The following is a 12727-nucleotide window of genomic DNA, read 5'->3' as shown; positions in this document are numbered from 1 at the left end:
TTCTAGGTGTCACTGATCTAGCTTGGTCAAGTGGACGTTTACAACAGTCCACCTCCCTGGTCGACTCGATCAACTGAAACACTGTTGTTTAGCCCACTGCAAAGTGGGTACTGTTAGTGTGGAATCGTGTGTCTGTGGAAGCGAGGCTTAGAGAGTGCAGGAGTGTGTCTGCCCTAAGTGCTTTATCGGGTGAGGAGTCTCTCCGTCGCTCTCACACACACGGCCAGGTAAAGCAAGGTGCACGTCTGTTAAGCGGTCTGCGGCTCTCCACACTCTTGGCATCTATTGGAGGGCGACGACGCGGACAGAGGGCTTACACGGGAGGAATGGCTGGAGCAGTCGCTCCCTCTCTCTGTCCTAGTCACTCGTTCTCTTCCTCCTCCCAGACGAGAGTTGTCAGACATTTCCGCTCCGAGGGAAGCACATTGTCTTATGACTAATTGCACAACGCCTACGGTACCTACAGCCCCTTGACAAACAACGATTGTCGGTTGTAGAGTTAATGTTAATTAGCCTACATAGGCTAATAAAAATGTCCGCCTGTGTGTGATAGTGACCTTGATGTGTCGGTTCATGGCGGTGGACTGGGCAGCTCTGACCAGCCCCTCCAGCTCGGCTCCGCTGTAGTTCTTGGTCTCGGCGGCCAGCTCGCCGACGTCCACGTCGCTGCCCAGCAGGTTGAACTGACGCATCTTAGCCGTGTGGATGTTGAGGATCTGGACACGCCCCTTCTCATCAGGCAAACCTGGGGAGAGGAATAGAGAAGGGAAACATCTTCTGAACCGGACTGTTAATCTGCCGTCTTCGCCGTGTCACTGCATACTGCACAGGGGACAGAACTGGGAAAGTAGAAATGCCTGGGTGTTTGTCATGTAAAAAGGTACAACATCTATGAATAACAATGTCCTTCACAGAAGAAAATAAACCTCCTGAAAACAACCTAAAACCTGAATATATTAACCTAAAAGAAATTAAGCAAGGTCCTCGGTTAGAGTGGATGCTTTGTGGTGTTGATTTCTTACCGATCTCCATTTTGACCTCCAACCTGCCTGGTCTCAACAAGGCCTCGTCTATCAGGTCAGGCCTGTTGGTCATTCCTGAGTGAGGCACAGATGGAGAGATAGAAGAGAGGGAGGACGAGAAAGTCAGAGCCCAAATGATCTTCTCAGACCACAACTCGACCTGTCAGTCAATCAGAAGTGTGTGTGTGTCAATGTTCCCTCAAATTTTGGAGGTCTTGTGAGAGGAAACTTGAACGTTGTGAGAATTTTGTGCAACTTCTGGCGCACGTTTACAGTGAACACTGAGGCTGTATCTTTACAGTTTCAGACGGCAGCATTTGAGCATAATGTAAACCTACCAACAAAACTGAGCAAATCCCACAATATTTTCACATGGAAGTAGCTTTTGATTTCTATGATGTAGCCTACATGTGGTGTTCAATGCAGGCCTACACTGCAGGAGACTTTTAAAAACGTTTTTTTTTGTTTTTATATGAAAGGCTTGACATTAACTCAGGATTTTACTTGGTCTGTAACACCAAGGGCCAAATAGGTGACTGTAAAATTGTATTGTGTAGTATGACACAAGAAACCACTTTACAGAATACAACAAATCATCATTACCATACAGAGAATTAGACAATGTAGGCTACCGCTCTGCCTATTGGTATATTTGCATATTCAAGCCTGTCTCAAAATACAACACTGCACCTTTAACACACAAGCTTTTTACCTGACTGGCTTTTCAAAAACAGCTTGAAATGTAACCTACAAGTTTTGTGCTCTTAAAGGAAGCGGAAACTCCCCATTGCTGACCTATACGCATCTATAATTTGGCTAATAACGCGCCAACTAGTGAAGAATATCAACAAATGTGCGACTTGAGCTCTGATCTGAAAAGCGCATTCACTCGAGGTTGATTGAAAGACCACTCGAGGGCTACCCCCCAGCAAAAACAAGTCTACTCCGTTGGCAGTCCTGCAGAAGGTGCGTGTGTGTGTGTGTACCTATGACCAATATATTGTTGAGCTGCTCCACTCCGTCTATCTTGGACAGCAGTTGGTTGACCACTGTGTCGTGGACGCCCGTGCTGCCTGCCATGCTGCCCCGCTGCTTACAGATGGCGTCAATCTCGTCAAAGATGATGATGTGCAGCCCACTGTTGGCGCCCAGCTATTGGAAGAGAGATATGGGTGAATGATGGAGGGAGGAGGATACCAATGGCCTCAGAAAGTCAACGCAGAGCTATGCAACATAAAACGCAACATGTAAAGTGTTAGTCCCATGTCTCATGAGCTGAAATAAAAGATCCCAGACATTTTCCATATGCACAAAAAGCACATCTCTAAAATGTTGTGCACACATTTGTTTACATCCCTGTTAGTGAGCATTTCTCCTTTGCCAAGATAATCCAACCACCTGAAAGGTGTGGCATGTCAAGAAGCCGATTAAACACCATGATCATTACACAGGTGCAACTTGTGCTGGGGACAATAAAAGGCCACTAAAATGGGCAGTTTTGTCACACAATGTCACAGATGTCTCAAGTTGAAGGAGCATGCAATTGGCATGCTGACTGCAGGAATGTCCAACAGAGCTGAATTGAATATTCATTTCTCTACCATAAGCCTTTTCAATGTCGTTTTAAAGAATTTGGCAGTACACCCAACCGGCGTCACAACCGCAGACTACGTGTAACCACGCCAGCCCAGGACCTCAACATTGGCTTCTTCACCTGCGGGATCATCTGAGACCATCCACCCGGACAGTTAAACTGTTGGCTTGCACAACCGAAGAATTTCTGAACAAACTGTCAGAAGCCGTCTCAGGGAAGTTCATCTGCGTGTTTGGTCGTCCTCACCAGGGTCTTGACCTGACTGCAGTTAGGCGTTGTAACCGACTTCAGTGGGCAAAAATGGATAGCTATTGGCACGCTGGGTAAGTGTGCTCTTCACGGATGAATCCCGGTTTCAACTGTACTGTGCAGATGGCCTCGTGTGGGTGAGCGGTGTTCTGATGTCAACGTTAAGAACAGTGGCCCACGGTGATAGTGGGGTTATGGTATGGGCAGGCATAAGCTACGGTCAACGAACACAATTGCATTTTATTCAATGGTAATTTCAATGCACAGATATAACGTGACGAGATCCTGAGACCCATTGTTGTGCCTTTCATCCGCCTCCATCCCCATGTTTCAACATAATGCACCATGTCGCAAGGATCTATACACAATTCCTGGAAGCTGAAAATGTCCCAGTTCTTCCATGGCCTGCATACTCACCAGACATGTCGCCCATTGAGCATGTTTGGGATGCTCTGGATCGACGTCTACGACAACGTGTTCCAACCAAAATCCAGAAACTTCGCACATCCATTGAAGAGGAGTGGGACAACATTCCACAGTCTACAATCAACAGCCTGATCAACTCTATGCAAAGGAGATGTGTCGCACTGCATGAGTCAAAATGGTGGTCACACCAGATACTGATCCACGCCCCTACTTTTTTCTGCATATCTGTATTCTCAGTCATGTGGAATCCATATATTAGGGCCTAAGGAATTGATTTAAACTGACTGATGCCCTTATATGAACTGGAAAATCTTTGAAATTGTTGTATTTATATTTTTGTTCAGTGTAGAATGTCAACCCCTCACACCCATGGCTGTTCTGGGCTAAAATCTCCTTGGTGTGACCCGAGTAAAAACTAAAACCCTTTCAAAGTCTCTTCATCCTCCCTCTGCTCTGGCATGGAGGTACAGAGTCTGCCCAAACAGAGAAAGAGTGCGAGAAAGCGTGAAAGAGAGAGAGGGAGACCAAAAACTAGAGATAGCGAGAGCAGAGTGGGGGTTATCCGTCCATCTCTGGCCCGGTCAGTCTCCAGACGTAGCATTTAAAGCAGGTGAGGAGCTGGGCTTATTATGGGCTAGGTGAAAGGGGGGCAGGGTTCAAGATAACCCAGCACCTCATTAGGTGGTGAAGAGTGAGGCCGTCACTGTCACACCGTCATCACTACGGGTGCTCAATACACAACTCCCACCCCCCCCCCCCCCCCCCCCGGTATGGAGAAACCCAATGACTTTACCACCGTTATCATTTCTAATATGCCTCCTTAAAAAGGGCAAATCAATCTTCTCCAGAAGAAATTTGCTTCTCTGTGTGGATTTGTGTGATGCTTATCTTTGGTTCGTGGCGTAGGGGTAAGGATTGGCCTCGGGGTAAGGAATCCTTTTAGTCTGACATCTATTTCATTGACTTGTTATCAGGCATGTTGTGCTTGATAACCACAGGAGTAATTGCAATGAAGGTACTGGGTGTATTTACTGGTGTGTGTGTGTGTGATTGCATGGCTCTTACAGAGTTTTCATGTATGTTACAGAGTATTCACGTGTCCCTCTCACCCTCTTTTGCTCGTCCTCTGCGTCGGCGAACAGCTTCCTGATGTTTGCCTCGGACTCTCCCACGTACTTATTGAGGATCTCAGGGCCGTTGACCACCTTGGGCTCGCGGGCGTTCAGCATCTTCCCAATCTGCCTGGCCATCAGAGTCTTACCGCAGCCAGGAGGCCCGAACAACAGGATGCCCTTCACATGCTTACAACCTGCAGGGGAGGGATGCCGTCAAAAAAAATTGAAAATCGAATGGTTTAGGTGCGTCACGATCGTATCAGTTGGCGAGAAAAGCCCTTAGGCCACTGTAGCGCTCTACGCTAAGTACACTTCCATGTGCTATATCTACAATGCACTGTATGAGGTGACTTTTCCCTTTACGTCGTTGTCTGATCTCATCTCTGATTCATACATAGATACCCGAGTATGAAAAATCCCCAAGGTACTCAAACTTCACAGGTTCAATTTGGGAAAATGAGGTGGAAAAACAAGATGAAAAAAAAATAGATTTACTGCAATTACTGCTATGATTCAATACAAGTTGACTCTGATGTGTTTCTCATAAAGATCACGTCTTGTTATTGGACCCAACCAATTTGGAGCAGTTTTGGGGCTCGATTGAAAACCAGACTGTGTTGGTCCTGTCGTAGCTTATTGCAACTGTTCAGTGAAATTTGCTCCACACTCATTGAGAGGCCAGAGATGAACATCAGCCCTCCCATTTAGACCTGCTGAAGGGAAGACAGTTAGGGGTAGTAAGGAGGGGCTCCAGGTAAAGCATTGCAGTATTTGTGTGTGTGACCCCTTGCTGTCTGCCCGACATGGAGGGAGTGAGAGGCCACACACACACTTCCCCCCTACGATCAACTCTATCAGCACCTGCCCTCCCTGACACTCCCCAAGTGTCAGGGAGCTCGCCATCTCATTAGACCATCCAGCTGGCCACAGCCAGGGGCCAACTCCTGCACACCGTAGCACCCAGCAGTCCAACTTAAAGAGATACTTCAAGGTTTTGGCCATGGAGCCCTTTATCTACTTCCCCGGAGTCAGATGAACTTGTGGACACCACTTTTATGAAATAACACATATGGAATCATGTAGTAAGCAAAAAATATGTTAAAATCAGATTCTTCAAAGTAGCCACCCTTTGCCTTGATGACAGCTTTGCACACTCTTGGCATTCTCTCAACCAGCTTCACCTGGAATGCTTTTCCAACAGTTTTGAAGGAGTTCCTACATATGCTGAGCACTTGTTGGCTGCTTTTCCTTCACTCTGCAGTCCAACTCATCCCAATTGTGGAGGCCAGGTCATCTGACGCAGCCCTTCATCACTCTCTTTCTTGGTCAAATAGCCCTTACACAGCCTGGAGGTGTGTTTGGGGTCATTGTGCGGTTGAAAAACAAATGATCGTCCCAGATGGGATGGCATATCGGTGTAGAAAGCTGTAGCCATGCTGGTTAAGTGTGCCTTGAATTCACAGAGATAGAATTGTGCGGAGGCATATATCTGGGGAAGGGTATAAAACTATTTCTAGAGTGTTGAAAGTTTCCAAGAGCACAGTGGTCGCCATCATTGGAAAATGGAACACATTTTTCCTACCCAGACTCTGCCTAGAGATGGCCGTCCGACCGATCTAAGCAACCGGGCAAGAAGGACCTTGGTCAGGGAGGTGACCAATGACCACTCTGTAGTTCTGTCAGAGTTCCTTGGCTGAGTTGGGAGATACTGGCAGGACAACGGTCTCTACAGCACATCACCAATCTGGGCTTTATGGGAGAGTGGCCAGACAGAAGCCACTCCTGAGATAAAAAGGCACGACAGCACGACTGGAGTTTGAAAAAAAGGCACGTGAAAGACTCCGAGCATAAGGCAAAGGATTCTGTGTAACTCTTTGGCCTTAATGCAAAGTACCATGTTTGGAGAAAACACCATCCCTACCGTGAAGCGCAGTAGTGGCAGCATCATGCTATGGGGATGCTTTTCAGCAGCAGGGGCAGGGAGACTGGTAAGGATAGAGGGAACAATGAATGGAGCCAAAGACAGGCAAATCCTTTGAGAGAACCTGCTTCAGAGTGAAAACGACCTAAGACTGGGGTGAAGATTTACGTTCCAACAGGACAATGACCCCATGCAAACAGCCAAAGCAATGCTGGAAAGGCTTTGGAACAAGAATGTGAAAGTCCTTGAGTGGCCCAGCCAAAGCTCAGACTTGAATCCTATTGAAAATCTGTGGAAAGACTTGAAGATTGCTGTTCATCGCTACTCCCCATATATCTTAACACAGCTTGAAAAAAAAAACAGATGTGCAAAGCTGATAGAGACATACAAGACAACGCAAAGCTGTAAATCGCCGCTTCTACAAAGTATTGACTCAACTGAGATATTTCTGAATTTCATTTTTAATACATTTGCAAACATGTGTCCACTTTGTCATTATGGGGTATTGTGTGTGGATAGGTGAGAAATCTATCAAATCTATTTTGAATTCAGGCTGTAACAACAAAATGTGGAATAAGTCAAAGGGTATGACTTCATTCTTTAGGCGCTACACCACTAACTTTCGACATACTGGGGACAAAGACATAAAAATGGTATCCACGAGTTCATCGGACTCTGGGGAAGTAGATAAAGGACCTCGCTGCCAAAATCCCGACGTATCGGCTCCTCTCAAACTCACACTGGACGCCATGAGGATAGGACTGGGGCTCTGTGAGTGTGTGTGTAATTGAGAGAGAGAGAGAGAGAGAGTTTGTGTGTGTTTGCGTATATGCAGAAGAGCACCTAACTTGCTTTCACTATGAGCCATCATTTAGCGATGGCAATCAGCATTGTAATCCGAGACATGTCAAACAACTATTACCAGTGTACGCATGGGGGGGGGGGGGGGGCTGTGTCATACTCCACTCACTGACGACTGAGAGCAGCATCCTGAGAGGACACTGCATTGTCTGTCCAATGACGGAAGCCCTCTTGGGCCTAAACGAGGGAGTCAGACAACGATTTATTTTTCAATAACTAGTTTCAGTCTAGGGTGCAGTTTCACTGTCAAACAAGAGAAAAAGATTGACACTACTACATTGTCAGTCCAATATAGTATTCCCGTCGGGTCCATTTGTTAGAGGCTTTTCCCCGAAATAGTCTGGCGTGTTTGTCACAATGTGCAGTACTGGTCTGAGAATCAATGCCATTTGAACACAGAGCCTTATTCATGTCATGGTGTTCCTTCCAGAGACTGATTGAGTGATTTGTTTTGGCAGGCTGCCCCCCCCCCCCCTTCACATGGCTAATGGTTCGGTCTGTCTAACGCTAGGCTGGAACACAGGCTTCCCTGGGACCTCGAAAAGTGGTTACCGGGGGGATATGGTGAGAGACAAATACACACAGTGTGAGCTATAAAAAGAATGAGAGAAGGAAAGTACTAGAAAGAGAGCGGGAAAAAAACTAGTGTGTAAGACAACAGGCATGTGAAAGTACAAGTGAATAAGATGGATTGAGTGAAAGTCGAGAAAGAGAAACGTCTGTTGAGAAAGAAATATGGATGAAGAGAAAGAGACAGCAAGAGAGGGGAAGAGTGCGAAATAAATAAAGAGTGCGTGTGAAAGAGCGAGAGAAAGAGAGAGTGCGAAAGAGAGAACGCAAAAGAGAGGCAGAGACCGAGAGAGAGACAGAGAAGAAGCTCACCCATCTGCTCCACAATGTCTGGAGGGAAGACTCGGGAGGCGAAGGCCCTACGGAAGATGTCGGAGAACTCTTTGTCGAGGCCACCGATGCCCATACGCTCAAAGTTCCAGTCTGGGTTGATGATAGACTGGCGAGACTCTCTGGTCTTAGACTTCCCTGTAGGGGACACATAGACACAGTTACAAACATAAAGTGCATTCGGGAAGTACTCAGCCCCCCCCTAGACTTTTCCCACATTTTGTTACAGCCTTATTCTAAAATTGATTTAAAATGTTTTTTCAACTCATTAATCCACACACACACACTACCCCAAAATGACAAAGCAAAAACTGTTTATTTTTATGAATGTTAACTCATTTCAAAAACTTAAATATCACATTTACATAAGTATTCAGACCCTTTACTCAGTACTTTGTCGAAACACCTTCGGCAGCGATTACAGCCTTGAGTCTTCTTGGGTATGACACACCTGTATTTGGGGAGTTTCTCCCTTTCTTCTCAGCAGATCCTCTCAAGCTCTGTCAGGTTGGATGGGGAGCGCTGCTGCACAGCTATTTTTCAGGTCTCCCTTAGATGTTAGATCGGGTTCAAGTCCGGGCTCTGGCTGGGCCACTCAAGTACATTCAGAGACTTGTCCTGAAGCCACTGCTGTGTTGTCTTGGCTGTGTGCCTAGGGTCGTTGTCCTGTTGAAAGGTGAACCTTAGCCCCAGTCTGAGGTACTGAGCGCTCTGGGGCAAGATCTCTGTACTTTGCTCCATTCATCTTTGCCTCGATCCTGACTAGTCTACCAGTCCCTGCCGCTGAGAAACATCCCCACAGCATAATGCTAACACCACCATGCTTCACCATAGGGATGGTGCCAGGTTTCCTCCAGACGTCCAGATTAGGGGAGGGTTTGACTTACAGACTTGCCTAGTTAAATAAAGGTTAAATAAATTTAAAAATATTTCAATCTTGTTTTCATCAGACCAGAGAATCTTGTTTCTCATGGTCGGAGAGTCCTTTAGGTGCCTTTTTGGCAAACCAAGCAGGCTGTCATGTGCCTTTTACTGAGGAGTGGCTTCTGTCTGGCTACCCTACCAAAGGCCTTGTTGGTGGAGTGCTGCAGAGATGGTTGTCCTTCTGGAAGGTTCTCCCATCTCCACAGAGGAACTCTGGAGCTCTGTCAGAGTGACCATCGGGTTCTTGGTCACCTCCCTGACCAAGGGTTTTCTCCCCCGATTGCTCAGTTTGGCCATGTAGCCAGCTCCAGGAAGTCTTGGTGGTTCCAAACTTTTTCCATTTAAGAATGATGGAGGCCACTGTGTTCTTGGGGACCTTCAATGCTAAAGACATTTTTTGGTACCCTTCCCCAGATCTGTGCCTCAACACAATCCTGTCTCTGAGCTGTACGGACAATTTCTTCGACCACATGGCTTGGTTTTTGCGCTGACATCCACTGTCAACTGTGGAACTTTAAATAGACAGGTGTGTGCCTTTCCAAATCATGTCCAATCAATTGAATTTACCACAGATGGACTCCAATCAAGTTGTTCAAACATCTCAAGGATGATCAATGGAAACAGGATGCACCCTTAGGTCAATTTCAAGTCTCACAGCAAAGTGTCTGAATACTTATGTAAATAAGGTATGTTTTTCTTTTTAATACATTTGCAGAAATTTCTAAAAACCTGTTTTCGCTTTGTCGTTATGGGGTATTCTGTGCAGATTGAGGACCATTTTTTTGTTAAATCGATTTTAGAATAAGGCTGTAACGCAACAAAATGTGGAAAAGGGGAAGGGGTCTGACTACTTTCCGAATACACACTACATGTGCAGACCAGCTGGCTGGAGTGTTTACGGACATATTCAATCTCTCCCTATGACAGTCTGCTGTCCCCACATGCATCAAGATGGCCACCATTGTTCCTCTACCCGCATTTCTAAAAACCTGTTTTCACTGTCATTATGAGGTATTGTGTGTAGATTGCTGAGGATTTTTTATTTATTTAATCCCTTTTATAATAAGGCTGTAAAGTAACAAAATGTGAAAGGAGGTTGAATTCTTTCCGAAGGCACTGTACATAGAGGGAATTTTTTAAATATATTATTATAATAATAATAAAATGGTATTTAGCAGATGCTTTTATCCAAGGCGAATTACAGTTGAAAGGCTGGTCATGGCTCAGACGGATTACCAGGACATGTACTCAAAAGCATGCACGGACCAACTGGCAAGTGTCTTCACTGACATTTTCCTCTCCCTGACTGAGTCTGTAATATCTACATGTTTCAAACAGACCACCATAGACCCTGTGGCCCAGAAAGCAAAGGTAACCTGCCTAAATGATTAACACCCCGTAGCACTCACTTCAGTAGCCATGAAGTGCTTTGAAAGGCTAGTTATGGCTCACAACACCATCATGATGGAAACCCTAGAACCACTCCAATTCGCATACCGCCATAACAGATTCACAGATGATGCAATCTCATTCTTACTCCACAGTGCCCTTTCCCACCTGGAAAAAAGGAACACCTATGTGAGAATGCTGTTAATTGACAACAGCTCAGCGATCAACACCATAGTGCCCTCAAAGCTCATCAGTAAGCTAAGGACCCTGGGACTAAACACCTCCCTCTGCAACTGGATCCTGGACTTCCTGACGGGCTGCCCCAGGTGGTAAGGGTAGGCAACAACATCTGCCACACTGATCCTCAACACTGGGGCCCCTCAGGGGTGCGTGCTCAGTCCCCTCCTGTACTTCCTGCTCAACGACCGTGTGGCCAAGCACGACTCCAACACCATCATTAAGTTTGCTGACGACACAGTGGTAGGCCCGATCACCGACAGCGATGAGACAGCCTATAAGGAGGAGGTCAGAGACCTGGCAGTGTGGTGCAAGGACAACAACCTCTCCCTCAATGTGAGCAAGATAAAGGAGCTGATCGTGGACTATAAGAAAAGGAGGGCCGAACAGGCCCCCATTAACATCAACGGGGCTGGAGCGGAGCAGGTCGAGAGTTAAGTTCCTTGGTGTTCACATCAACGAACTAGAATGGTCTAAACACACCAATACAGTTGGGAAGAGGGCACGACAACACCTTTTCCCCCCTCACGAGACTGAAAAGATTTGCCATGGGTCCCCAGATACTCAAAAAGTTCTGCAACATCGAGAACATCCTGACCGGTTGCATCACCACCTGGTATGGCAACTGCTCGGCATCTGACTGTAAGGCGCTACAGAGGGTAGTGGGTACGGCCCAGTACATCACTGGGGCCAAGCTTCCTGCCATCCAGGATCTATATACTAGGCGGTGTAAGAGGAAGGCCCAAAACATAGACTGTTCTTTCTACCGCACGGCCAGCGGTACCGGAGCGCCAAGTCTAGGTCCAAAAGCTCCTTAACAGCTTCTACACAGAAGGCATAAAACTGCTGATCAATTAATAAAATGGCTACCTGGACTATTTACATTGACCTCCCCCCTTTGTTTTTACACTGCTGCTACTCGCTGCTTATTATCTATGCATAGTCACTTTACAAATGACCTTGACTAACCTGTACGCCCGCACATTGACTCGGTACCGGTACCCCCTGTATATAGCCTCGTTATTGTTATGTAATTTTCTTGTGTTACTTTTTGATCATCTTTTTTTACTTTATTTAGTAAAAATTTCCTTAACTCTATTTCTTGAACTGCATTGTTGGTTAAGGGCTTGTAAGTAAGCATTTCATTTCATTCACCTGTTGAATTCGGCACATGTGACAAATACAATTTGATTTGAAACCTGGCACTAGTGGCAACTCTTAGCTCATAGACGGGGGAACGGTGTAAAGCGTTTATTGTATTAACTAAATATTCCATCAATGACATAAAGAAAAGTACTTAACATTGAAAAAAAATGACACTTTCCTCTCTAGGCCCATCTAGAATTTCATCACTCAAAACTTCTGAGAGCAAGATGAAAGCCAAACTAAAACTGTGAACAGGGTGCCACCTTGTGGTGGTATTGGGTAACAACAAGCACATGCCACAAATGGATGAAGTCAGTCAGGGTGGTTTAGCGTGTGGTTTATTGAGGCCGAATGTCACTTAGTTTAGCCTTGTAAGCAAACCCACTTTAGTTAATTACACAAATCTCAAGCCTTAGTAATTAAATGTTATTATGCTGAAGAACACAATTTGAGTGCATCAACATGTCAGATATACATGACCCTGATGTACACATACTGTAACGGATAGAGACTAAATCGATGTGCTGTAGCCACGTAATACAAGATGGCGTCACACATGGCCAGTTTTCTGCGTCGGAGCGAGCCAGGGACGACACTTACCAATGAGGGTAAGAGAAGAGCTCTCCGCCTTCTCAAAAACCACCTGGCTGTTTCCCAGCAACAAGCCAATGTCAATCTGTATAGACCACAGAGACAGAAGACCGTTAGGAGTGAGTAGATGGTGGACAGAGAATTGCGCCAGTTTTTCACGTGAATTTACCTTACCATCAAGCACCTTTGGGTGTGACTTCACCATGTTATATAAACTATAACTACTGTATAGCTAGCGTAACTAGATTATTACTGTAACGATGATTAGTTCAAGTGTATGAATATGAATGTCATGTAAAGTGGATTAATAATATATAAATGGTATATCTAATGGTGATAATCGAGGTACTGA

The 12727-nt window shown here is 45.8% G+C and overlaps 1 protein-coding gene across 1 annotated transcript in view; it reads right to left on the bottom strand.

Annotated features, from left to right (window-relative positions):
* LOC111967675 (vesicle-fusing ATPase) overlaps positions 1-12727 on the bottom strand; it is a 42835-nt gene that overhangs the window by 8040 nt on the left and 22068 nt on the right. Inside the window, exons 7-12 of the mRNA XM_023992909.2 lie at positions 12385-12460; positions 8071-8226; positions 4401-4600; positions 2009-2174; positions 1023-1097; positions 558-745 (exon numbers count right to left, since the gene is read on the bottom strand). Coding sequence (XP_023848677.1) covers positions 558-745; positions 1023-1097; positions 2009-2174; positions 4401-4600; positions 8071-8226; positions 12385-12460 — 861 coding nt within the window. The remainder of the gene's footprint in view (positions 1-557; positions 746-1022; positions 1098-2008; positions 2175-4400; positions 4601-8070; positions 8227-12384; positions 12461-12727) is intronic.

This window comes from Salvelinus sp. IW2-2015, linkage group LG8, assembly GCF_002910315.2.
Source record: "Salvelinus sp. IW2-2015 linkage group LG8, ASM291031v2, whole genome shotgun sequence".
Lineage (NCBI taxonomy): Eukaryota > Metazoa > Chordata > Actinopteri > Salmoniformes > Salmonidae > Salvelinus > Salvelinus sp. IW2-2015.
Note: the sequence above shows the minus strand (reverse complement) of the source record. Positions and strands in the feature narration are given on the sequence as shown.